This window comes from Mustela nivalis (assembly GCF_964662115.1).
Source record: "Mustela nivalis genome assembly, chromosome: 1".
Classification (NCBI taxonomy): domain Eukaryota; kingdom Metazoa; phylum Chordata; class Mammalia; order Carnivora; family Mustelidae; genus Mustela; species Mustela nivalis.
Genome location: NC_139020.1, coordinates 67,923,407 through 67,950,489, shown reverse-complemented (window position 1 = coordinate 67,950,489; position 27,083 = coordinate 67,923,407). Strand labels below are relative to the sequence as shown.

The 27,083-nt window shown below is 35.5% G+C and overlaps 1 protein-coding gene across 3 annotated transcripts in view; it reads left to right on the top strand.

Moving 5' to 3' along the window:
* Positions 1-135: 135 nt before the first annotated feature.
* Positions 136-27,083, top strand: part of XRN1 (5'-3' exoribonuclease 1) — a 102,785-nt gene continuing 75,837 nt past the window's right edge. For 2 of the 3 annotated variants that reach the window (XM_082712959.1, XM_082712958.1), the window contains exons 1-13: positions 136-365; positions 8,890-9,122; positions 12,461-12,558; positions 13,955-14,064; positions 14,158-14,268; positions 15,545-15,627; positions 17,839-17,926; positions 18,009-18,177; positions 18,876-18,943; positions 19,256-19,393; positions 21,370-21,433; positions 21,641-21,746; positions 26,498-26,587. In XM_082712959.1, the coding sequence (XP_082569085.1) occupies positions 291-365; positions 8,890-9,122; positions 12,461-12,558; positions 13,955-14,064; positions 14,158-14,268; positions 15,545-15,627; positions 17,839-17,926; positions 18,009-18,177; positions 18,876-18,943; positions 19,256-19,393; positions 21,370-21,433; positions 21,641-21,746; positions 26,498-26,587 (1,433 nt within the window). In that variant the 5' untranslated portion in view covers positions 136-290. Of the gene's footprint in view, positions 366-8,889; positions 9,123-12,460; positions 12,559-12,905; positions 14,065-14,157; positions 14,269-15,544; positions 15,628-17,838; positions 17,927-18,008; positions 18,178-18,875; positions 18,944-19,255; positions 19,394-21,369; positions 21,434-21,640; positions 21,747-26,497; positions 26,588-27,083 lie in introns of all 3 variants that reach the window. The other variant, XM_082712960.1, reaches the window with a different exon arrangement.

Here is a 27,083-nt window from a genome sequence, read left to right as displayed (position 1 = left end):
CGTCTACTCGGTCAACCGACATTGCCAGAACTAAATATAACACACCCGCACGCCGCCGCCCTCTTAAACACAACCGCCAGGGAGCTTGGCTGTGAGCGAGAACCGGGATTAGAGCCCCGCCCCGGGTAAGCGGCCTCGAATCGGCCGCTCTAGGCCCGGCGACTGCTCTCTATGGTCGGGCTGGCGGTGTGTTGTCATCCGGGGAGCGACGGCCGGAGGCAGCAGCTTAGGCCCCGGCGGGGCGTTTGGTTTCGGTTTGGCCCTGACTGGAATTAGCGTTGACGGTCGAAATGGGAGTCCCCAAGTTTTACCGATGGATCTCGGAGCGGTATCCCTGCCTCAGTGAAGTGGTGAAAGAGCATCAGGTGGGTGAGCTAGGAGGCAGCGGATTAGGAGGCCGAGAACCCGGGCCCCGCGGCCCGCCCTCATCCTGGGACAGGGCTCCCCAGCCTCCTCTTTCTGCTCGTCGTCTGCCCCATGATCGATGAAGGGAAGGGAGGAGAAGGTTTGAAGATACCCTCAGAATGGGGGCGAAGACGTGGGTTTCATGTCCGTGGGCAGAGTCGCGGGCATCGCGGCAGTTCTGACAGCTCTGCTGCGGCGTAGGGCCTTCCGCGATTCGGAAATAAGTCCAGGGCAGGAGCATTTTAGTGAGTTCTTTCCTTTCCTGCCCGGGGAGCTGCATATTCCCTTATAGAGGCAGGAGAGCCGGAGCAGGTATTCGAAGTCCCCCCCCCCCCCGCCATCCCCCCCAAGAAAGCAACAGACCCGCGTACGAACAATATAATCAGTGCCTCCGCGGTTGAGTCACCTTGTTTACTTTCCCTTACCCGGACCTGCATCCCACCCCACCCCCAACGCCTAGACTTCTTGACGTAGCTGATGGTTCATATTTATGATACCTTTCGTTACTCTTTTTCGATTATCTCAAAGGTCGTACGAATACCGTGTTCCAGGAGAAACAATAATACACTTGGACGGGCAGGGGCAGTTATTTGGAGACTTCAGTGTGCGAGTGTGCGTGTGTGACAGAGGGACAGAAAGAGAAAGAGAAAGAGAGATTGTTACAGCATAATACTAGTAATAATAATATCTGGCTTGTAATCCGGTATGTAATAATATCACAGTGCAAGGGTTTTGTGTGGATTCCAAAAATGTTTATGTATAGGAATTGTGGAGAGAAATAGTAAGCAGCTATCTATTAGGTAAACTAGACTTCGGGTGATACGTTAGTGTTTGTCACATTTAATGATTTTGGTAGATCTCGTGTCCATTTTATATCTTAAAGGAAAATCAGTTTTGATGTTTGTGTAACTAATGAATCAGTTTTGATGGATAACATTTTATTAGTAGTGAGGGGAGATAATCCAGCCAACACCATCATGCTGTTTATTAAATTAGGGTTTAATCTTTTTTTATATATAATTTATTTATTTTACCAGTAGGCAGAGAGGCAGGCAGAGAGAGAGGAGGGAGGAAGCAGGCTACCCACTGAGCAGAGAGCCCAATGCGGGACTCGATCCCAGGACCCTGAGATCATGACCTGAGCTGAAGGCAGAGGCTTTAACCCACTGAGCCACCCAGCCGCCCAATCTTTTTTTAAAAAAGTATAATAAGCATGAATATAGGGTGAAACTTCCAGAAGGGTTACTTTGTTGTTGAATTCCTGTCAGATTTGGTAAATGAAGAAAAGCTTACAAAAATTCCGAAACAGTAGTTTATTTTTCCTTTATTTGAAACATGAGTTGAGTCAGATTTAGGAAGATAGTTCTTTCCAGAGAAAAGGGTGAAAAAGGATGTCTGGTACATTTCAGATACAGAGACAACCAACTTTGGCTTTTCCTGGGTCATTGAATCCTCGTATAAAAACAGAACAACTAGGGATTATGCCTATGTAGCTCAGTCAGTTAAGTGTCTGCCTTTGGCTTAGGTCAGGGTCCTGGAATCAAGTTCCACATCAGGCTCCTTGCTCAGTGAGGAGCCTGCTTCTCCTTCTGCCTGCTGCTCCCCCTGCTTGTGCTCTCTCTTTGTCTCTGACAAATAAATAAAATCTTTGAAAAAGAAAAAAAAGGAACAACTAGATAGCAGTGTTTGAAATCCATAGAACATTTATGATAAAACCATGTAATATATCCCTATGAACACCCAAATACAAGTAGGTAGGGACAAACTACCAATAGCCTCTAGACCCAGTTGGTGTTGGCATCCCTGCAAGAGGAAAAAGGAAGCAATGTGGCAAAATCTGATGGAACAGAGAACAGGAGAACTGCAGAATATTCACTAAGAGACTATGTAGGCCAGTTATGTAGCAGTATTTATAACTAAAAGGGCAGGAGTAGCTGGCCTCCTATGAACTCTCATAACTGACTTGCCAAGGCATCTTTCTGAAGCAGATATAGTAAAGGATGAAACAGATATACTCCCTATACAAGAGCAGACACTTTAAAATGGAAATATTAGCTTGTGTCTCCTTCTGTGCAATTTGTAGCAAAATGCATAGAAGATTGGCTTTAAAAGTGCACGCACTGGAATAACATGTACACTTAAAAGTGTTAAGATGGGAAAGTTTTAATTAACATTTTACCATAGTTTTTAAAAATGCAGGCACAAGAGTACAAATTATGAACAGGAACAATATCGTTCCTTAAGGGGCCAAAATTGTTGAGAGGGTGGAGGTTTGCACATTAAAGTGCCACAGTATGTAAACAGATATACAGTAGAGCTGTGGTATTGAAATTCCGTTGGAGGGTGATGATTAGGAAAAAAAACAACTCTAAAGACTTGTTTTTAGACAAGAATGACAATAGTGAAAGAAAGATTAAGAAATACTGCTCTAGAGTAGTTCTGCTTGGTTTCAAATTTAGCCCCAACACTTACTTTACTAGCTATGGGTGAGTAACTCAATCTTTTAGTGACTCACTTTTGTCAGCTACAAAATGGAGATAATAATATTAGGATTGCCATACTTAAGTAAGTGAATGCACATACAGTTGACTCTTGAAAATGTGGGTATTAGGAGCACCGACCCCCAGCTAACCCTAGCACAGTCAAAAACCCAACTATAACTTTGACTTGCCCAAAACTTAACTACTAGTAGCCTAGTGTTGACTGAAGCCTTACTGAAAACATAAACAGTCAGTTAACACATATTTATATGTTATTATGTATTATGCATTGTTTTCTTACAGTAAAGTAAGCTAGAGAAAAGAATGTGTTAAGAAAATCATAGGAAAATAGAAAATACATTTATAGTACTGTACTATATTTATTGAAAAAAAATTCCCATATAAATGAACCCATGCAGTTCAAACTTGGGTTGTTCAAGGGTCAACTAGTAAGCATTTAAATCTGTCTAGTACATGTCAAGTACTTACCTATATTTGTTATTATACCTATAGTTAATATATTACCTATAGTTATTATTATTATTATTTATTTTTTTATTTTTTAGAGAGAGAGAGCACGCTCACCAGCAAGGAGGGGAAGAGAGAGTGGGAGAGAATGCTAAGCAGGCTTCATGCCCAGGGTGGAGTGAGGCTCGAGCTCACAATCATGAGATCAGGACCCGAGCCCAAATCAAGACTGGGATGCTTAACAGACTGAGGCACACAGGTGCCCCATATTTTAGCTGTTATAGTAGCACTGTATTAGATTTTTTTTTTTTTAAGATTTTATTTATTTATTTATTTATTGGACAGAGATCACAAGTAGGCAGAGAGGCAGGCAGAGGAGGCGAGGGGAAGCAGGCTCCTTGCTGAGCAGAAAGCCCAATGAGGGGCTCGATCCCAGGACCCTGAGATCATGACCTGAGCCGAAGGCAGAGGCTTAACCTACTGAGCCATCCAGGAGCTCCCCAGCACTGTACTAGATTTTAATCACAGGAGAACTGCATATGCTGTAAGAGTTTATAATCTTAATTGTATGACCTTTGTTTTGTAAAGTTGAGTTTTCATCAGATATATATGTTCCTCATTACAACGTCATCCCTACTTTTGTAATAACATAATAGGTCTTCAGTAAATATTTATTAAGCAAATGAATTTATTAATCATAGCATACTAATACAACATATAAAGAATACATACTATATAAAAACATTGCATATTAAAATATACATTGTATATGTAGTATGTTTTAAAACATGCATATTAAAGGGGTGCCTGAGTGGCTCAGTTATGCTTCCAATTCTTGATTTTGGCTCATGTCATGATCTTAAGGTTGTGAGATTGCCCTATGCTGGGCATGAAGCCTGCTAGGATTCTCTCTCCCTCTGCCCCTTCCCCTCTCTCTAAGAAAATAAATAAAAATAAAACGTGCATATTTAAAAATGAATTGAAGCAATAAAATCTTGGGATTGTTTAAGATAAATAGGATTAAAGAACTGGGGCAAAAGAATTGCCAGCAGCTCTTTTTAATAGTCAGATACATATTGTCTTAATGAAAAAGACATTTTGCAGCATCACTAAGTAGGATACAAAGTTACACTGGCTAAAAGAAACTGTTTTGAGAAAATTAGATACTGAAATGTTAATACTTAACCACAATTTAAAGCAGTATGAATGCATATTCAAAGTAAGTGTTATAGCCTACATGTGCTATCACATTTAATAAAGGAAGAGCTTCACTGTTTATTATTAAATATTTCTACTCACTACTTTGTGTCAGGTAGTATACCAAGAGTTCTGAACATGACCAAATACTTAAGTGTAATGTCTGTCCTTTTCTGCTAAACTGTGAATTCCTCAAATCAGAGACCTTGCTTTGAGGAACTCAGAGTTTAGTAGGAAAGGACAGATATCACACTTAATTGTTCAACAAAAATGAGTAGGATATATATATATATACATATATGTATGTATATATATATATACCTGCATGCATGCGTGCCTGGCATTCTTATATGCATTGGGAACACAAAAACAAATAAGAGTGTGACATAGAGAAGGGAGCATCATTTCTCCTTGGGTAAGTATAGGAAAGCTTCCAAAGATACTGAGCTGGATCTTGAAAGTGGAGTCAAAATCTGCAAGATCAGTGGAAGAAAGAGCATAAAGGAAAGAGAAGCATTTCAGGAAGTAGTAGCATCTGTTAAGTCATAGAGGTTTGGAACAGCCCAGTACATCTATGGCTTTCTACGTAATATATTGTATATTTAGCTTGTAGACTGTATATGCAAACAGGAAAAAACATGGAATTGGTGGGAGAGAGAACAGCCAAGTCATACAGAACCTTTTATGGTATTAAAGGTTTTTAGTATCATATGGGTTTAAGTATGGAAGCAATATGATTAGATTATGTATTAGAAAAATGGCTAGCTACACTGTGGTGGGAGAGAAAAAAAGCAAGCAGTCTAGTTGGAAAACTGAGGGCTTGAACTAGGACAGGAAGTCTGGGGATGGAGAAAATTATGAGATTGCCTAACACAATGCGAATGCTTAAGAGGGTAGGATTCTAGAGACATTTTGGAAGTTAAATTAAAAATAAAAAACAAACCATAAATGAAACCTAAGTGACTAATTAGATACAGGGGTTGAGGAAAGGTGAAAGTATAAAATAATGTCAGAACTTCTATTTTACAGATGTAATAACTCAGTATTGTGTTTGGGTTTTTTTTTTCCTGTTTTTATTTAAATTCCAAACAGTATAATACTTGCTTCAGGTGTAGAATTATTGATTTGTCACTTATATACAACAACCAGTGCTCATCATAACATGTACCCTCCTTAGTCCCCTTCCCCTATTTAAACCCCCCACGCCCCCACCCACCTTCCCTCCCACAGTCCTCAGTTCTCTATAGTTAGTTAAGAGTCTGTTTCTTGGTTTCTCTCTCTCTCTTTCATTTTTCCCCCCCAGTATTATGTTTGTGAAGGAGCAAGATTTTATTGCATGTTCTCATTCTCTTCACTGAATTAGTTAATGGTTACTCATCCTGTATTTTTCTTATTAATCTGAAATGTAAGAGAATTTTTAAAATTTCTTTTCTAAAAGGATAATTATTTTTTTCAGATTATGAAGTATGTACTTATTATGTAAAAATGAATATAGTACTGAGAGCTGTAAAAGCTCTTATATCTTCTAAAGGAAAATAAACTGAAATTCCAACATCAATGGTTAACCACCAGTAACGTCTTGTTCCTGTATATTCCTAATGTTTATATGCAGATGTACATATAGATAAATATTTACTATAAATGGGATAATAACATGCCCCCTGTTTTATAGCCTACTTTTGTCATTTGACTGTCTGTATTTTACACATTATCTAATGTAAAATATGAATGTTAATCATAATTTGTAATTAATATGTAGTATTCTGTTGTGTGGATGTACCATCATCAGTTTCCTATTAGGCATTTTGATTTCATTTTTTATCTCTTGTAAATAGTACTGCCATTAATATTCTTGTGCTTACATCTTTGTGCACATTTCTGATTATTTCTCAGAATAAATTTCCAGTAGTAGAAATCTTGGGGGGAGCCTGAGTGGCTCAGTTGGTTAAGCATCTGCATTCAGCTCGGGTCACGATCTCAGGTCCTAGGATCCAGCCCTGCGTCAGGCTCCCTGCTCAGTTGGGAGTCTGCTTCTCCCTCTCCCTCTGCCTTCCATTCCCCCTGCTGGCTCTCTCGCTCTTTCACTCTCTCTCTCAAATAAATAGAATCTTTAAAGAAAAAAAAGAAAAGAAAATGCTTCAGGTTTTGATATATACTTTCATATTAATTACACCAATTTATATTCCCATCCAGACTACTGCGTGTAAAGGCCATTTTCTCTCTTTTCTATCTCTGTGATTTTCTTCTTCTGCAAAATGGAGAATCCAAATATTTTTCTTTTCAATTTATCATAATTTAGTGAGACAATGAATATATTTGGCTCAATGTTTGGCACCTAATGAGTGCTTAATAAATGCCAACTATCACTTTTGATAACATAGGAAATATCTATTTTCCCAAAACCTTGCCAGTAACTGGGTAATATCATTTTTTCTAATCTTTGCTAACATGTTGGGGAAAATGACATATTATTTTAATTTGAAATTTGGGGATGTTGAACATCTTTTCATATGTTTATCAGACTTCCGTGTCTCTTTTTTGAATTGCTGTGCATTTTCCATGCTTACTTTTAAAATTTGCTCTTTTTTAATTGAGGATTTTTTTGTATGTTGGGAATACTGACTTTATCCTAATTTGCAAGCATTTCCCTGCATTTTGTCATTTTTAGTTTAAACTTGTTTTTGATACTTTTTTTAACCCTATAGATGTAAAAAATATAGATGGCCAAGTCCATCATTTGTTTGGTTTATGAGTTTTGGCTTTCCTCATCCTAAAATCACCAAAATATTTGTATATAATTTTTTACTTATATTTCTCACATTAATATTTTTAATCTTTCTGGGATTTATTGTGTTATAAGATGAGATACAGTTTTATTTCCAGATAGTTAGCTAGGTGCCCCATCCCTTTCACTGGTTTGAAATGCCTCTTAGGTACTAAATTTCTATATACACTTGAACTACTAATTTTCTTTTTTGAGAATTTTGTTAATTTATTTGATAGGGGAAGGGGGGATAATGGACAGAAGGAGAGGGAGAAGTAGGCTCCACACTGAGCAGAGAGCACCAGGACCCTGGAATCATGACCTGAGCCAAAGGCAGACACTTAACCCACTGAGCCACCCAGTCATCCCACCCTTTTACTATTTGTAAACTATTTTGTTCAGTCATTAATATCATATAAAGTAGATTCCTTCATTTACTTTTCTTTTAAAATACTCTTTCTTGCATGTTTATTCTCCTAGGTAAACTTTGGAATCGTTTTGTAAAGTTCTCACTTAGAGATTTTGAGGGAGGTTTTCAGATTTTTTGAAGCAAACAGTAAATCTTGAATATACTTTTAAAACCTCATTATCACAATTTTCATGTCATTTGAGCCTATTACTCAGTGAGGACATTTAACAATTTTTTATGTGGTGCCTCATACCATCCCATAAAATGAGTGTTTTGTCAGTATGTTTTTATGGTGTTCATTGATTCAGAGACCAAAACTTTTCACTCCCCAACTCAGAGGCCTGCCATTTTCTCAGTAAGAGGAAAATGTATCATTTCTGTACCTATGGTAAAATTTGAATTGTTTCAGAGATGGCTTTCATTAAGTTTATATAAGATTTCATTAAGTTTATATAAGATTTTAGTGTAGATTTGTTTTTGCAGTGTTCCCCTTACTTGATTATAAACATTTAAATAAAGGAAAGATAAAGAGAGCCCAAGCCATAAAGTCTTTTTATAAAAGTAGACACCTGTTACTTATGAAACTAGATACCTGTTAACCAAAGTTTAGGAAATTTTTAATCCACATGTCAAAAACAAGAAATCTGTTTTCAAAATTTCCTTAATTTCTTGGCATAATCGAAGCTTCCTTAATTAATACGATCAAATCGGTAACTCTCAGTGAAACCAAATATACAAGGGTTTAAATCATTTGTAAAATCTTTTAATGACCATGTACAAAGAGCCTTTTAGATGGGCATTATGTTACCCATTTATAGGGGAAATTGACTTTAAGAAGTAGATGTCGGACTAATAGTTTGAGTACCAAATGAACCAAGTACTTCATTTGGTATTTTCCCATTGGGCATTTTAAATAAGTAGGTAATTTCCTGACAGTAAATTTGATCAAGCTGTTGGTACATTATATAGTTATATACTATGTCTCCATCTTACCAATTTCTCTTATGCATTTTTTCTTTACTTTCTTTATGCAACTGTGATTATTTTTTCAGTTTTTATATAATAATGTCCCTATATCCTGCTTTTTATCAGCTGCTTTTCCCAGATGTTTAAATATCCATCATTGATTATAGTAACAATCTTGGTCACTTTTCTTTATTTCTTAGATTCCTGAATTTGACAACTTGTACCTGGATATGAATGGAATCATACATCAATGTTCCCATCCTAATGATGATGATGTTCACTTCAGAATTTCTGATGATAAAATCTTTACTGATATTTTTCACTACTTGGAGGTGTTGTTTCGCATTATTAAACCTAGGAAAGTGTTCTTTATGGCTGTTGATGGTGTGGCTCCTCGAGCAAAAATGAACCAGCAGCGGGGGAGGCGTTTTAGGTAAAACATTTGTGGTTTATTTTAGAATACTACTTAGATTAATACAATTTTTTATTTTAAAGATAATTGATTTAATGACCTCATCTTCTGTTCATGTTTCTTTTCTGCTTAAATTCCTCCAGAAAAAGAAATAACTGGTTATGTCACATTTTATCAGTTGAGTAAACAAATTAGTAATTCATTGAAGTGAGGAGTCCTTCTCAAAGCATATATTGGGCTGTGTAGTTACTTTTGCTCTCTGTCATAAATTTTTCAAACTTATCCATGGTAATTTAGAAATAGCAGTAGAGTTGACCCTTGAACAATGCACTGGTAAGGGATGCCAGGCCCCCCCACAGTCAAAAATTTGCATATAACTCAACTCCCCCAAATCTTACTAGCCTATTGTTGACTGGAAGCCTTAGCAATAACTTAAACCATAAAACATTCTTTGTATGTTGTATGTATTACATACCATATTCTTATAGTAAGCTTAGAGGAAAGAAGATGTTATTAAGAAAATCATAAGGAAAATAAAATAGATTTACAGTACTATATTGTATTTATTGAAAAAAGAAAAGATCCATGTACAAGTAGACCCACTCAGTTCAAACCTGTGTTGTTCAAGGGTCAACTGTTGTAGAGAAAGCTCCTCTCTTAGTCTGTCCTGAACTAGAGAAGTACAGGGTGAAATGAGAGATTGTTCTAATAGAAACATTGATAGTTTAATTCAACAAACTTTGTTCAATGCTCAGACCCTGGCCAGATGCTGACTCTGAGTGAACATGGGTCCAAATTGGACAGAAAAGCAAGTGAGACTAGAAGGTGATTGATGGAATATGAGAAGAGAGCTGAGTTAGGACACTTGAGATAGTATCATCCCCAATGTGTTGCACTGGGTGTAACAGGATGAGAAGAGGCACATAAAGTTTTAAAGTCAAAATCCTGGGCATGTGGAATAGTTTTAAAAAACAATGATATCATGCTGTGTCTTTATTTATGAGTAGGGTAAGTAAAGTTAAGAGGGTTGTTAGAATTGTTGGGAAGACTCTGAGTCCAGTATGTTTGATGGGTTGTTACCATAATGAATTGTTTCATCACAAGAGCAGGTAAAGGAGTAGATAGAGCACCTATGAATCAAATACAGAAATCATCAAGGAAAGTGGGAAGGTACCTTAGGGAAGGCTAGCAGTGAAAATGAGAAAAGAATAGTAAAAAGTAGTGATTTAAACACCAAAAGAGAAAAGATATTGAAGATACTTGAACGACTATAAAACGACCATCAAGAAAAGGACCATCTCTTATTAAAATTTAGAACCTCCGGTGTCACCCAAACTTAATTAATTTGAATCTCAAAAATTGGAACCTGGAAACGATTTTTACTAGGTTCCCCTGGTATTTGTTAAACTAGTTTGGGGGAGCTACTGGGCTAGAAGTGTTAAGAAAGGATTATTTAAGCCCATTATTATCAGTCACTGTTCATTTGCAGAAATAGAAGCCTACCTATTTTAAGTATATATATTACAAAGAATTAGGTGCTTATAAAAATCATTGTAAGAGCCAAAAGGATGGGAATTTAGGTGAGCCTTCAAGAATGACTTCAGAACAGCACCACAGAATTAACCCACCAGTGGCACTATTACTGCAGCATTCAAGAAGGTGAATTAAGAGGCCCCCACCAGAACAGGTTGTTCAAGAATTTATTGCTTTAGTTGTGATCCAGGTATTAAGAAGATATTACCTGAACTATTGGCTCCAAAAATGTATCACTTTAGTTACAGTTCAGCAATCAAGAAGCCACCTCTCTATCTGTTAGCACAAGAGCCCCAGTGTACCTGGTAGATCTGCCCTATACTTTGCTTCTCAGCATCTACAAAACTGCTAAATATTGAGACCTTCTACTATAATGAAACACACACCCCACAAATCCTCTTCCTCAACTTCCTTCAGTGTGGTGAAGTCATACAGACTTCAATAAATAGAGACTTCTACCTTCTGAACCTTTTGTGGAGGCATCTGATAGAATCTAAGTTATATCCACTCACCTAGCTGCAAGGAAGCCTGAGATCTTAATTTTTTAGGTTTCTAACCTCTCCAGTTATCAGAAGACAAACTAAGAGAATGGACAAGCATTTACTAAATATTATGCTGGCATTGAGTGTTCTGTGTTTCCCTAAAATCCCCTAGTCAGCTTTTTCTCGTTCTCCACAGATAATGTTTTCTCCATTCATGATCTTTAATTATAATCTTTATGCATTTCTTACTTCAAATCTGCTGCCATCTGGCTTTCACCCCTCTACTAAAACTTCCTTACAAGATTACAAATAGCCTCCTTATGACTAAATCTAAAGAATTATTCTCTCTATATATTACTTCATTTACCTGTAGTATTTAAAGTGTAACAATTCTTTCATTCTTAAACTTCCTTTTCGTGATCTTTATGTAACCACACTCTCTCTGCACCTTCTTGGTCTCCTTGTTATCTTGTTCCTTTGCCTTTTTTTTTTTTTTTAATTTATTGATTTTACTTAAGTTTCTATCATTGGTCCTGAATGATCTTATCTAGTTGTTTTAACTACTGTGTCTATACTGATGACTCCTCAATTTATCTTCTGATGGATATCTCTCTCCAGAACCCCTAAATATCCAAATGTCTCATAAATATCTCCTTTTGGATACCGCAGACACATTTCAGGTTTAACATGTTCAGAACTGAAGACCACTTCAAAGCTGCCTTCCTTCTGTTTCCTAGTTCCGTGAATGTTAACACCATGCAAATAGCTGCTCAACCTGAAAGTCCAAGAGTAATTTGGACTTCTTCTTCCTCATTCTGCACACCCAATCCTACTTACCAGTCTCTTTAATTTGACATACATATTTACTTTTCATCTTTACTGCTAGTGTTCTAAACCTTCCACTTACATTGATTTAATAGTCTTTCATTGTCCTGCCTCAAATATCTCTGTGTTGCAGCCACATTAAACATTATGGCTGTTAAGTTCTCTGTCTCCCCACTAGAGTGTAAGCTCTGCGAAAATGGGAATCATTTCTGTTATATTCCCCATACTTAAGATAAGAAGAGAATTACTTTATAAATATTTCTAACATTCTGTGTGAGTTTTATACTGTTGTAATGTCTACTTCTATAGCCCTTTTTCTGAAAAACTCAATAAAAATGAACAATTCTGAGGCCCATCTTTATCAATTATAATCATTTTAAAACTTATATTCTGTGTTGAACCTCAAATTGATGAATTAGTATTTTAGTTACAAAAGCATCTAAGTAACAGTTTACTTTATATAAAGAACTATACTTTTTCCCAGAAACCTTGAGATTTTTTTTTCCCTTAACATTTAAGGTCAGCAAAGGAGGCAGAAGACAAAATTAAAAAGGCATTAGAAAAAGGAGAAATTCTTCCTACAGAGGCCAGATTTGATTCCAACTGTATTACACCAGGTAAATTCACTGAGAGAAGAATTCTGAGAGATTGAGTTTTTTTTAAATTTTATTTATTTATTCATCTGAGAGAGAGAGAGCATGAGCAGAGGAGGGGGGCACAGAGGGAGAGGGAGAGGGAGAAGCAGGCTCCCTGCTCACACATGAGTCTCAATCCCAGGACCCTGGGATTATGACCTGAGCATAAAACAGACAGTTAACCAACTGAGCCACCCAGGCACTTCAAATTCTGAGAGATTTAAATGTAAATGTAAATGTAAGGGTTCTGTGTGTGTGTGTGTGTGTTTTCAAATGTATTATAGCCTTTACTTAATTTGTCCTTAAAATTCCAATTGCTATTTTCCCAGTTGTGTCTCCTCAGGAGATGTTTTGGTCACCTTGATTATAAGTGCTCCTGTGAAGACCCACTCTTGAGATTTACAGATGTCGATAAGAGCAGTTGTGGACAGGACTCTCCCAGATGCATAGAACTCCAAACCTGGAAGGATCTTTAAAGATCCCCTGTACTCCCACCATTTATTTGTATGAAAACTGATCCAGTGAGGTTGTGGCTCACCCACTTTCATGTAGCTAGCTATTGTATTCAGGATAAGAAACCCATTCTCCTAGTCTAGAACACTTACTTTTGTACTTCTTAAAGTATAGTTAAAAATTCTAGGATTTTAATGAATTTATCAGTACAATAAGTTTAATTTAACTTTGCAACAACATACACTGTACTTATTAGAACTTTGTCTAACATCATTGCACTCCTTTACTTTGGAAAAAATCTTAAAATCTTATTTACTCATGAATTCTTTACTAACTGTGGTAATTTATCTTTCATTTAAGTGCCTTTATCATAATTGCTTGATTTAGTAACCAGTTTTATCCTAATTATGGTGTAAGACTGCATTGCCATTGACTCTTGACCATCTAAACTTTTTTTGAAACATAATCAACATAGACTCAGTTTCTAGAATAATAATAATTTTCCAGGTAAATAATAGTAATAATAATAGTTGTTACTATTAGCAATCTAAACCTGCGTGCCTTTAAAAAAAAAGTTCATAATCCTGCAGAGGAAATAGAAGATTGAGTTTCATTAGGGAGTTGAAACTGGTATGAAAATGTGTGAAACATAGTTTGAGGCAGTAGTAAAATTTCTTGACTTATTTATGTGACATTAACTTTATTTTAGGGTGAGCAGAGAAATGAGAAACAGTTGTAATATTTGCAAGAGAAAGGTACAAAATTACTTACTTTTCAAGATAAGCATGAGGGGTGTTGACTTCTTTAGAGATCTTACACCTAGCTATTTCCTGCATACTCAGATCCAAGTTCATGTTGTCCCTGGGAACTCACTCTTTTTATGTCTCTCTCAGATTATAAACTTTTTAAAACTTTTTATTTATAGGGACTGAATTCATGGCCAGGTTACATGAACATCTGAAGTATTTTGTAAATATGAAAATTTCTACAGATAAGTCGTGGCAAGGAGTTACCATCTACTTCTCAGGCCATGAGGTTATTATCTTTTTTTATTTAAAGGGATTTTTTAAAAATTTAATATTTTTAAGCATAGCATTATTACCACATTTTTTTTAAACATATATTTAGACCCCCGGAGAAGGAGAGCATAAAATCATGGAATTTATCAGATCCGAGAAAGCAAAGCCAGATCATGATCCCAACACCAGACATTGTCTTTATGGTTTAGATGCTGACTTGGTAGGTATAATGTTTATTGTTATTATAACCTTATGCCGTTATAATTAAATCTCTAAGAGACTTATGTAAGAAGGTTTCTTGCTGTGGAAACAAATATTTTAGACATAATAAGGATTACTACTTCTGCCATTAGCAAGGTTCTAAAACAATTAGAAAATGAACTCTTTTAAACTATAGTTTATGATCAACAGATCTCTGTAGTCTTCATACTTGACTGATCCTAGTGCTATGAATAGTCTGTTGAGATCAGGTAGAGAGTGCTTTTTGCCCTCATGCTTGATACATAACTTTCAATAATACCTGATCGGATAACTCCAAGACCCAGATAAATTTACTGTGCTTTTTTTGTTTTAACTTTTTATTATGGAAATTTTCAAACATAAAGAATACAATATAATGAAACTTCCTATGTCCTTTATCCATCTTAAATAATTTTTAGCTTTAAATAATTTACCTTAAATATTAATTTTCATTTTCTTATTCCTAACCATCTGTCTCCTTTCTCCTACTCCCCTTGACTCTTGAAATATATCCCAGACATTGTATCACTTGGTCTGTAAATATTTTGTAATGTTTCTCTAAAGGAGAAGGATTGTTTAAAAAAAAAATAACTATAATGCCATTATCCTACATAAAATAAAAATTAACAATCAGTGTTTATATACAAATAACCATTTGGTATTCTCATTTCCCTGATAGCTTCTTAAATTTTTGATGTTGTTTTGTTTGAATCAGGATTGAAATAAAATAAACAATATATGTCTCAGTGGCTGATACTTCTCACTAGACTATTTGACTTCTTTGGGCATTAGAATACTATATGAGAAAATTAAATGAAAATGCCCTTTTCCAGTTTTTTTAAATTTTCACATATTAGAGGCATTCTGGACTCTAGAAGAATACTCCATTCATCTGTCATGGAAGAGCTACAGTCTCTAATTTCTTATCCACTTCATCTGGCAAATGGAAAGGTGTGAAAACCAAGAGAAGGTTTTGGGGATTTGGTGTGGTGGGGGGTGTGTGTGTGGACAGAATGGCAGTTATAAAGGTCATGTGAGTCTAAGGTAAACATTTTTTCTTAGAAAAACACACTTTATTCCATAACTAATAAGTGGATCAGATTTTGAAAATTGTATGTTTAATGTGCTAATAAATTGTTTTTTTTCCTAAATAAGCATATGTTTTTCTATATTGAAATGTTTTTTAGTTGTTTGTTTCTGTGAACCTGATACTATAAAAATTAGAGAATAGAAACATTTTAATCATTTTTCAACAGATTATGCTTGGATTAACAAGTCATGAGGCACATTTCTCTCTTTTAAGAGAAGAAGTTCGGTTTGGTGGCAAAAAGACACAAAGGTAAATTATATTGCAAATAAGGAAAAGAAAGTACAGCAATTAAATTAAGGACAGTAATCGTCTAACAGAAAAATGATCTGTAAAGATTTTCTCCCATTCCACAGTTGACTTTTTACTCTGCTTTTAGTGTCATTTGATGTACAAAATTTTTTAAATTATGCCAATGTCCAGTTTATTTTTCTCTTTTATTTCTTGTACTTATAATATAATGCCAAGAGATTGCGAGATCTAACGTTATAAAGCTTTTCCCCATTTTAAGAGTTTTGTAGTTTTAGCCCTTACACTTAGGTCTTTGATCCATGTTAATTCTGTATATGATGTAAGGTAAGGGTCAACTTCATTCTTTTGCATGTGAATATCAGTTTTCCCAAAATCACTTTTTGAAAAAACTATCTTTTCCCCCATTAAATCGTCTTGGCACCTTGGTCAAAAATTGCCTGACCATTTATGCACAGGTTTATTTCCGGGCTCTGTATTCTATTGACTTGATCTTTATGTTTTGTCTTTATGCCAGTACCACTGGTAGTAAAGTATTTTGATTACTGAAACTTTGTAATAAGTTTTGAAATCAGAAAGGGTAAGACCTCCAACTTTGTTCTCCTTTTTCAGGATTATTTTGGCTATTTGGAGTCTTGTGAGATTAACAATTTTTAGGATTTTTTTTGTTTTGTTTTTGTGGAAAACATCATTGGGATTTTGATTGGGATGACATTGATTATATAGATTTTTTTTGGCTACTATTTACAGCTTCGTAATAAGTCTTCTAATCCATTAATGCAGAATCTTTTTCCATTCTTTAATTTTTTTCTGCAGCATTTTGTAGTTTTAGTATATAAGTCATTTGCCAGCTTTTTTTTTTTCTTGTTTTTCCTTTTATTTTAAAAAAATTAATGCAGTCACCATGCTATACATTAATTACATCTCCAGGACTTACTTATCTTACAACTGAATACTTCCATCTTAGGACCACCTTCCCCTATTCCTCACTCCCTAAGTTCAGTTTTTTGCCTCTGTTTTTTGTTTTTTTTTTTTTTTCTTTTGTGTTCTTGGTCAAGTTTATTCCCAAGTGTTTTATTCTTTTGGATGGTATTCTAAATGGAATTGTTTCTTAATTTCTTTTTTGGGTTATTCGTTGCTGGAATGTAGAAACACAGCTGATTTTTATGTATTGATCTTACTTCCTACAGTTACACTGAATTCATTTTTTGGTCCTAGTAGCTTTTGTGGATTCTGTGGGATTTTCTGTATATGGAATCATGGCGTCTGTAAATAGAGATAGTTTTCTTCTTTTTCAATTTGTGTATCTCTTATTTCTTTGCTTGCCTAATTGCCCTGGCTTGGACTTCAAGTACAATGCTTGAAGCTATAGTGGAAATGGGCTATAGCTATAGTGAAAATGGGCATCCTTGTCTTGTTCCTGTTCTTAGGAGGAAGGCCTTCAGTCTTCTACCATCAACATATTAGATGTGAATTTTTCATAAATTCCCTTTTTTATATTAAGGAGATTCCCTTCTATCCCTACTTGGCTGAGTACTTTTATCATAGAAGGGTATTGATTTTGATAAATGTTTTCTTTGCTAGTTGATTGTATGGTATTTTTTCCTTTGTTTATTAGTGTGATCTATTACATTTATTTATTTTCTTATGTTGAGCTGTCCTTGTATTTCTGGGCTAATCCACTTGCTCTGGTATCTGATCTATTTAAAGTACAACTGTCAATTTATATTCTTACTTCTGGTTAAAGTTGGAGTATGGGCCAACAGCTAAGGCATATAGACCCCTAAACCAAGCCAGGGAAAGATAAGAGGAAAGAAATGATGGTGCCTCACCATTTAAGCCTTAGACTGTACTTCAGTAGGCAGAAAAGTATATATACTCACTTATCTGTATGCTTCATGCTGGTGGCTAACCTTAAATGGGCCAGATCCCATGGTTTCTCATATCTGTTATATCTTATTTAGGCTTTCTTAATTCTGAGCATCTTTCCACAGAAAGCATAATGCAGACAAATTATTTTGAACTTTATGTTACATCTATTATAATTATACTTTTATGTTTATACTACCTTAGAGATTTCATATAAATTACTTGCCTGGATTACAAGAATTAATTATCTTCTAATGATAAGTTTTATTTTAAACATTGCTGCATTTTAAAATTTGAGCCTTAAAGATATAATTAATTCTTTGTTGATCACCTGATTAATTACAGGGTATGCGCACCAGAAGAAACCACATTTCACCTCCTACACTTGTCTTTAATGAGAGAGTATATTGACTATGAGTTTTCAGTACTGAAAGTAAGTATTAATACAGCTGTGAACCAAAGATGTGTTAGAAGGAATTTCCATACGATTTGATTTTTTCTCCATTTTGCTGTAGGACAAGATCTCTTTTAAATATGATATTGAAAGGATAATAGATGATTGGATTTTGATGGGATTTCTTGTTGGGAATGATTTTATCCCTCATCTACCTCATTTACATATTAATCATGATGCACTGCCTCTTCTTTATGGAACATATATTACCATCCTGCCAGAACTTGGTGGTAAGAAAAGTTTAATATTCATTGGAGGCTACTTTTATTAAGCACTCAGCTAATCCTAAAAATTTCACTCAGTTTATTAGATTATTGCATGCACAATTATATTAGGGAAAAAATTGGGGGTTTCCTTTGGTTCAAGGCACCAAGCCCTGGGGTTATAATTTTCAGTGGCTCACAAGCAAAGAAAATGACAAGAGTTAGGAGGCCTCATGTATTGATATCTGACTCATCTCTGCCTTTGGTTATTTAAGAAAGCCATCAGAAGTTGTTGACTTCACTTATTAAATCACAGAAGTTCATTTTTCTGAATGGATAGGTATTAGAGTATTTAATAGGGAAAGCTTTTTCAATTAAAATGAGGAATCGATAAACAATGGTGAATGCTGAATAAAACAGCAGAATAGCAGGGTATTAGTTCTTCTCAAGTTAACATATTAAATGAATAATCTGGATAGATTTTAGAACATATTTAATTAACTATTAGCAGATGTCAGAAATGTGGGAGGATTATTATGGGAACCTGGAATTTCTTTTATTTTGCTTTAGTTGTTACATAGTTCATAGAAACTAGAGTCAGTTATATAGTTTTTTCTTGATTAGTGGAGTGCCAGTACTCAACATTTTATAAAAAGAGTTTTGTAGAATTGTTTAGAAAAAATAGTGTCAGCTTTTAGTACAAATTTAGATTTTGTTCCTTTTAGGTTATATTAATGAAAGTGGGCATCTCAACTTACCTCGATTTGAGAAATACCTTGTGAAACTATCAGATGTAAGTAACTAGATATTTTTATTTTCTTGTCCCAAGTAGAGATAAGTGGTCAGAAAACAGTTACATAGTGTCGGAAGAAAAAGTTTTGGTACTTCTACTCCACTTGATCATTCTTTTATAATTTCACCTAATTTTATTTTTATCTGCTTTTTATTTTTCATTTTCATACTAGTAGATGAGGTCCCCATGTGCACAAAAAAGTAACATTCTTTGATTTCCTATGCCCCAGAAGTAGAACTGGTAAAAGTTTGGGTTGTATTTTTCCAGGCATACTCAAATTATTTTTAAATGAATTTAAATGTTTCTGTACAGTTTGATCGGGAACACTTCAGTGAAGTTTTTGTGGACCTAAAGTGGTTTGAAAGCAAAGTTGGTAACAAGTACCTCAATGAAGCAGCAGGTGTTGCAGCAGAAGAAGCCAAGAACTACAAGGAAAAGAAAAAACCAAAGGTGTTCATTTTTTTAGGTGTCCTTTCAATTTTTTAGCTATAAAAGTAAAACTTATATTCCTTGTTCCTCATTTTCTTTCTTCTGGTTTTGAGGGTTGCCTTATTTCATTTTCATTTCTTATTTTCTCCTATTGAACATTTAAAAAAATTTTTTTGGTTTCTTCTCTATTAGATCCTGTCATTTAAATCTGATGTTCAAAAACCAAATTCTTATTTTTTACTTTTGAAGAAGAACATTGTGTTTTCTTTGTTCATTCATCCTATTAATAAGTGTAGAACAACTTCTAAATAAAAGAGCCCAGAAAATTAGTTATCTTTTTTAAAAATGTGGGTATTTATAGCATCTAATAGTGAGACATCAACTAGATCAGTGATTTTTCTCAAGAAATAATTTATATATAAAATCATATACAAGGTACCTGGGTGGCTCAGTCATTAAGCGTCTGCCTTCGGCTCAGATCATGATCCTTGGGTCCTGGGATCCAGCCCCTAATGGGGCTCCCTGCTCAATGGGAAGCCTCCCACTCCCTTTGCTTGTGTTCCCTCTCTCAATTTGTCTCTCTCTGTCAAGTAAATAAAATCTAAAAAACAAAACAAAAAGGGGTTTCTGGGTGGCTTAGTGGGTTAAAGCCTCTGCCTTGGGCTCAGGTCATGATTCCAGGGTCCTGGGATCAGGTCCCGCATCAGGTTCTCTGCTCAGAGGGGAGCCTGCTTCCCCACGTCTCTCTCTCTGCCTGCCTCTGCCTAATTGTGATCTCTGTCAAATAAATAAATAAATAAATAAATAAAGATTAAAAAAAAAAAAAGCAATAGGCTAGTTTAAGAGTAAATAAATAATAGCACAATAGCTAATGCTACTGCTCAATAATTAATTATTATTTTATTATTGTTAGAACACACAAATAATAGAATCAGTTAGAATAGGTTAATACCCTATAAAACATCACTAATAAGCTCTAAAGAATGTCTTATATGTGTTAGCTCAGAAAATAAACCTCTTCTGAAATTTTCCTCAGCTTATTCATAATTCTTGAGTTCTGATAAAATTGAGGAGTTTCCTGCACTCTCCTTGCCATACTGGTTCTATTTAGGTTCAAGGCTAGTAACTCTTGCTCCAGAAGGGCATTTATCCTAATTTTCTCTACTGTAGTCCTTCTACTTGATTAGATTTTTCTTAGTGAAACTTAGGAGCAGTCCATTTGCATTCTACTGTGTTTTTGCTCTTAAGGAAATAGTCTCAGAAACTTTTTGGGAATCTGTACTTTACTCACAAAACTTACACATCAGTAATCCCTGGCTCCACCCATCTCAGCCCAGTCCTTAAGCTTCACAAGTCTTCCGGCATATGTAGTTACTATTAAAGACATTGGCAAAATGGGAGGAACTAGAGGAAAAGCCCAAGCACAGGAAGTTAGCTGAGACTCTAGTTTGGATGAACAAAGGGAAATGGGAATAAGGGAGTCACTGGCAGTAGATAGGCAATCAGAAAATAGAAGAGAGAAGAGTTGAGATCACAAGGGCAGAAAAACAGCTGGGCAGGAATATGAAGAATGTGATGAGATGGGAAAACTATAGAAAAACGAATGAGTTGCATGAGAAATATTTAGAAGTGGAGATAGAAAACAGAGTTATAAGAATGATGAAATCCAGAGATACAGAAAACATGTAATATTTGTAATCATTGGATTCAATTATAAACAAATAGATTATATTAACTCAATAGGTGAGAATTACCCATTACATATTTTTGATAGGCCTGAATATTAAGTTCTACATGATAAAGATTTAGAAATCAAGTGATATAAAACCAAAAACACTTACATAGTATTTGCAGATTATTTTTTGAATGAACTTTTGCAGTGTTGTCACTTAAGGATCAGTCAGTTCTTTCTAGTATTTTTTAAATCTCTGTAATCAACTGTCTTACTTTGAAATATATCTTGCCATTAATTTTATATTGATTTGTAATTTTTGTAGGGCCAGGAAAACGCCATTTGTTGGGCTGCTTTAGACAAAAGTGGAGAAGTGGTAACTTCTAAGGGTAAGTACAAACTCTGTATTCTTTTTTTTTATTTTTGACAGGATAGTTACTATCTTTCCTTAGTAAGTACTAATTCAATAATATTGGATAGAATAGATTTCTATGTTAGTTTATAAGCATTTGCTTTGATAAATATTTACCAGACCATAAATAGAAAAACAGAATATTTATAATTTTCAGCCACTATTTTTCTGGCTTTTTTTCCAGATAATTTAGAAGATGAGACTGAAGATGATGACCTATTTGAAACTGAGTTTAGACAATATAAAAGAACATATTACATGACGAAGATGGGAGTTGATGTAGTGTCTGAGTATGTTTTTACCAATGTTTTTACTTTAAAATAGAAAAAATTAGATTTTGTGGTTCTTCAAAAAACAGCATAATTTTGATAGTTAAGGTAGTGGGCGAGGAGAATTTTTTGGTTATAGAAATTATTGTAGTGTCAATCTTTCAACTGCTGTGATTTTGGAATAGGTGATAACTGACATGTTTTATATTCCTGTAGTAAAAAGTTGCCAAGTAGGGACACCTGGGTGGCTCAGTCAGTTGGATATCTGCCTTCAGCTCAGATCATGATCCCAAGGTCCTGGTACCGAGTCTCAAGTCAGACTCCTTGCTCAACAGGGAGCCTGCTTCTTCCTCTGCCTGGCATTCCCAGTCGCTCGCTCTCTCTTTCTCTCTGACAAGTAAATAAATAAAATCTTTAGGGGCGCCTGGGTAGCTCAGTGGGTTAAAGCCTCTGTTTTCAGCTCAGGTCATGATCCCAGGGTCCTGGGATCAAGCCCTATATCAGGCTTTGTGCTCACCTGGGAGCCTGCTCCCACCCCACACCTGACTCTCTGCCTACTTGTGATCTCTGTCTGTCAAATAAATAAAATCTTAAAAAAAAAATTTTTAAATATAATAAAATAAAATCTAAAAAAAAAAGAAGTTGGCAAGTAGAAAACAATTTGTTTTTTGCCCCTTCCCCATTTTCTGGACTCCGTCAAACTCATCTCAGAAGCTACCTGGCTTAGTCCCAAGTTAATAATCTAGCTCAGTATCATGCTTAGCGAAATAAGTCAAGCGGAGAAAGACAACTATCATATGATCTCCCTGATATGAGGAAGTGGTGATGCAACATGGGAGCTTAAGTGGGTAGAAGAAGAATCAATGAAACAAGATGGAATTGGGAGGGAGACAAACCATAAGTGAGTCTTAATCTCACAAAACAAACTGAGGGTTGCTGGGGGGAGGGGGGTTGGGAGAAGGGGGTGGGATTATGGACATTGGGGAGGGTATGTGCTTTGGTGAGTGCTGTGAAGTGTGTAAACCTGGTGATTCACAGACCTGTACCCCTGGGGATAAAAATGTATGTTTATAAAAAATAAAAAATTAAAAAAATAATAATAATCTAGCTCAAACGTTCCTTAAGAAGTTGACCTCTAGAATGGTAGATTTCATACTTTTTTTTTTTAAAGATTTATTTATTTATTTATTTGACAGACAGAGATCACAAGTAGGCAGAGAAGCAGGCAGAGAAAGAGGAGGAAGTAGGCTCCCCACAGAGCAGAGATCCCGACTCGGGGCTTGATCCCAGGACCCCGAGATCATGACCTGAGCCAAAGGCAGAGGCTTAACCCACTGAGCCACCCAGGTGCCCCAGACTTCATACTTTTAAACTGCAACCCACAGTATGAACTATGTATGTTTGTATTTTATTTAATTAAAATCTTGAGCGGTACCAAGTGTTATTCTAAACATTTAAAAAATATTGACTTACTTAATTCTCACAACAATTCTTCAAGATAAATAAGTTATTATTATTTTACAATAGAAGAAATTAAGGAATGAAAAGGCTTTTTTTAAGGCAGGTTCATTTTTTTTTTTTTTTAAAGATTTTATTTTTAAGTAGTCTCTACACCCAGTATGGGGCCCAAATTTACAATCCCATGATCAAGAGTTGCATGCTGGGCGCTTGAGTCATTAAGTGGCTGCCTTTGGCTCAAGTTGTGAACCCAGAGTCCTGGGATCGAGACCCATGTTAGGCTTCCTGCTCCGTTGGAAGCCTACTTCTCCCTCTCCCACTTCCCCTGCTTGTGTTCCCTCTTTCACTGTCAAATAAGTAAATAAAATCTCTTAAAAGGATTTTATTTATTTATTTATACTCTACCAACTGAGTCAGCCAGGCACTCCAACGATTTGAGAAACTTGCCCAAGGTGGCATAGTCAGTGACAGAGCCAGAATTTGAACATAGGCGATCTGGCTCCTGAGTTAATCCTCTCTCTCTCTCTCTCTTTTTTAAGTTTATTTTTTTAAGTAATCTCTACACCCAGCATGGGGCCCAAACTCACGACCTCAAGATCAAGGGTCACATGCGCTACTGACTGAGTCAGCTTAGGCGCCCCCAGTTAATATTCTCTAACCACTAGATGAGACTGCTTCTCCATAAGAGAGATAAGAGTTTCATGAAATGCTGTGTACCCTTTTACTTGCTTAGATATTATACTTAGATATTTTCTATACTATAATTTTTACTTTTCTTTTAATATAATAAAGCACTAAATATTAGATCTTTTCTGTAATCTGTCCAGAGATAGACTTTCAGACATTGCTTTCTGTACACTCAGACTGTTTTACATTCTAGTCTAGATGTAGTATTTCTTATCCCTTTTCATACTGACCTCCAGGAACTAGAGGTATAGGAATTCTAGTACAGTTCACCAGCTCATTTGAAGCTTTGTCAAGTACCATTAGCATGTAAGACTTGAGAAATAAAATATTTAAAAATAGTTATGCTTTTAATCTTTTATTCTTTAATCCTTATATTTCCTTGATTACAGTTATGTAGCACTGTAATATGTGCTGTAGGCACTAAATCCTTAATTTGATAGCTAACAAATCTTGTTTTATTTATTTAAGATTTTTATTTATTTATTTGACAGAGAGAGATCACAAGTAGGCAGAGAGGCAGGCAAAGAGAGAGGAAGGGAAGCAGGCTCCCTGCTGAGCAGAGAGCCCGATGCGGGACTCGATCCCAGGACCCTGAGATCATGACCTGAGCCAAAGGCAGCGGCTTAACCCACTGAGCCACTCAGGCACCCACAAATCTTATTTTATTTCCCTTCCTTTTTTATATTAAAATGTAGACTTATGAAAATAATGATACCATTTGCTTGCCTAACAAATAAACAAATCTTTTAAAATTCTTATATTCAGTGTTGGTCCAGAAGTGATGATGGTAGTATTCTTTCCCATTTACTGGTGAAAATATAAATTATTTGGGGAAGTACATATCCAGAAGTCTTTAAAATATTTACCCCTTTGGGGATCCTGGTTGGCTCAGTTGTTAAGTGCCTGCCCTGGGCTCAGATCATGATCCCAGGGTCCTGGGATCGAGCCCCACATCCGGCTCCCCACTCCATGGGAGCCTGCTTCTCTCTCTTCCATTCCCCCTACTTCTATTCCCTCTCTAGCTGTGTCTTTCTCTGTCAAATAAATAAATCTTTATGAAAAAAATATATATTTATCCCTTTGACACAAGAATTCTAATTATTAATCTGTCTTGAAAATATAAACTTAAACACAGAAGATCCTTATACACAAGGATGTTTATTACAGTTTTTTATAATAGTACAAAATTAGAAATGATCTACCTGTCCTCATAATCATGTCTGCTTCCTCTGTATCATACCATCTTGCCATTACACTGTCTTCAGAATCTGTAGAACTGCTAAACTGTAATTTATAAAATGTTTGTAACAAGGGCGCCTGGGTGGCTCAGTGGGTTAAGCCGCTGCCTTCAGCTCAGGTCATGATCTCAAGGTCCTGGGATCGAGTCCCGCATCGGGCTCTCTGCTCAGCAGGGAGCCCGCTTCCCTCTCTCTCTCTCTGCCTGCCTCTCCATCTACTTGTGATTTCTCTCTGTCAAATAAATAAATAAAATCTTAAAAAAAAAAAAGTTTGTAACAATTTAGGAAGATACTTATAGTATATTATTAAGCACAAATTTCAAAAGCAGGACACAAAATCATGTATACAGTATTCTCTCATTAATATTGAACAAAAATCCAAGGCATAGAAAAAAGACTGAAAAGAAACATACCAAATATAATAGTGATTGCTCTAAGGTGATTAAAAATGCTTTTCTTGGGTGTCTGGGTGGCTCAGTGGCTGAGCGACTACCCTCAGCTCAGGTCATGATCCCTGAGTCGCAGGATCGAGTCCCACATCGGTCTCCCAGTAACATGGGGAGTCTGCTTCTCCCTCTGACCTTCTCCCCTCTCGTGCTCTCTCTCACTGTCTCTATCTCAAATAAATAAAATCTTTTAAAAAATGCTTTTCTTCATTATCTAGATTTTTAATAATGAAAACATATCTTTTAATGAAAATTTAATATGTTTCATTTTCAAAAGTATACCTCCTAGAAATATTGAGATCTGGAATTTCTAACTGGCATCTCTACCTAAATTTTGGTAATAGCCACTAGCAGGTTTACAGCTACTTTTTGGCTTTCATCCAAGTGTCATGGGCGTGTGGGTGTGTGTATATGTATTTTACCTTAAATGATGGTCTTTGAGAAAGAAAGGATTACAGGGAATATTATTCCATAAATACAGCATTTTTCAAAGTGTGTTCTAGCTGCTATAACCAGATTCTGTGATCTTCCTGATTTCCTCCTGTGATTTTTCTTAGGCGTCCTCCCAGCTAAAGTTTCCCATTCCAGTCTCCCATCACACCCTAACTATTTAGGACAGTAGTGCCACTTTATAGAAAGCTTCATGAGGCCAAATCCTCAAACTTTAAACTGCAGGCATAGTACGTTGACTAAAAAAATATGCACAGTAGGTTTAAGTATTGTGATAGACAGTTTAGGGAAACTATAAGGCAAATCTTTAACCTGACAGAATGGAATTTGTTCTAAATACTATTTTGGACTTTTTCTGATTACAATTTTTAGCTTATTCATTGATTATATAAAACATGTGAGGCAGAGTGTATCAGCAGATATCATGCTCTAAAGACAAATGGCCTGTCTTCAAAAATTAACATTATAATGAAAATATTCTTTTAATTTTCAGTGACTTTCTGGCTGATCAAGCTGCATGTTATGTTCAGGCAATACAGTGGATTTTGCACTATTACTATCATGGAGTTCAGTCCTGGAGCTGGTGAGGAATACAAACAAAAATAAAGTTTTAATTTTTTTTTTTTTTTTAAATAATGGTTGGTTCTCCTATAATCTCATTTGGAGATCTCTTTTCTCTTTATTTCTACTTATGGTGGCATTTTTAAAAAGATACACACAACCAAGTTTAAATGAAATATAGGTAATCTTTTCTTATATGAAAGTACTTTTTAAAGACCTCTGTGTACAAAGATACTTCCAGCCCTAGCAGATGACCAATGATGAAACCTCTTTCAATCTAAGGATTTAAAATTCTCTCTCATGATGAATCAACTGTGACAGAGTCTTAATAATTATTAGGTCTGAGTGATAATTATATAGGGCTGTTCATTATATTCTTTGCTACATTATTGTGTGTTTGAAGAAATTTTTCTGTCAAGAGTGATTACTAAAGAATAGGTTATTTGAATGTTAGATTGGGAAGGGTAAAGAAGAAGAAAATAATTATTTACTTTCCTAGAAATAGTAATAATTTTCCA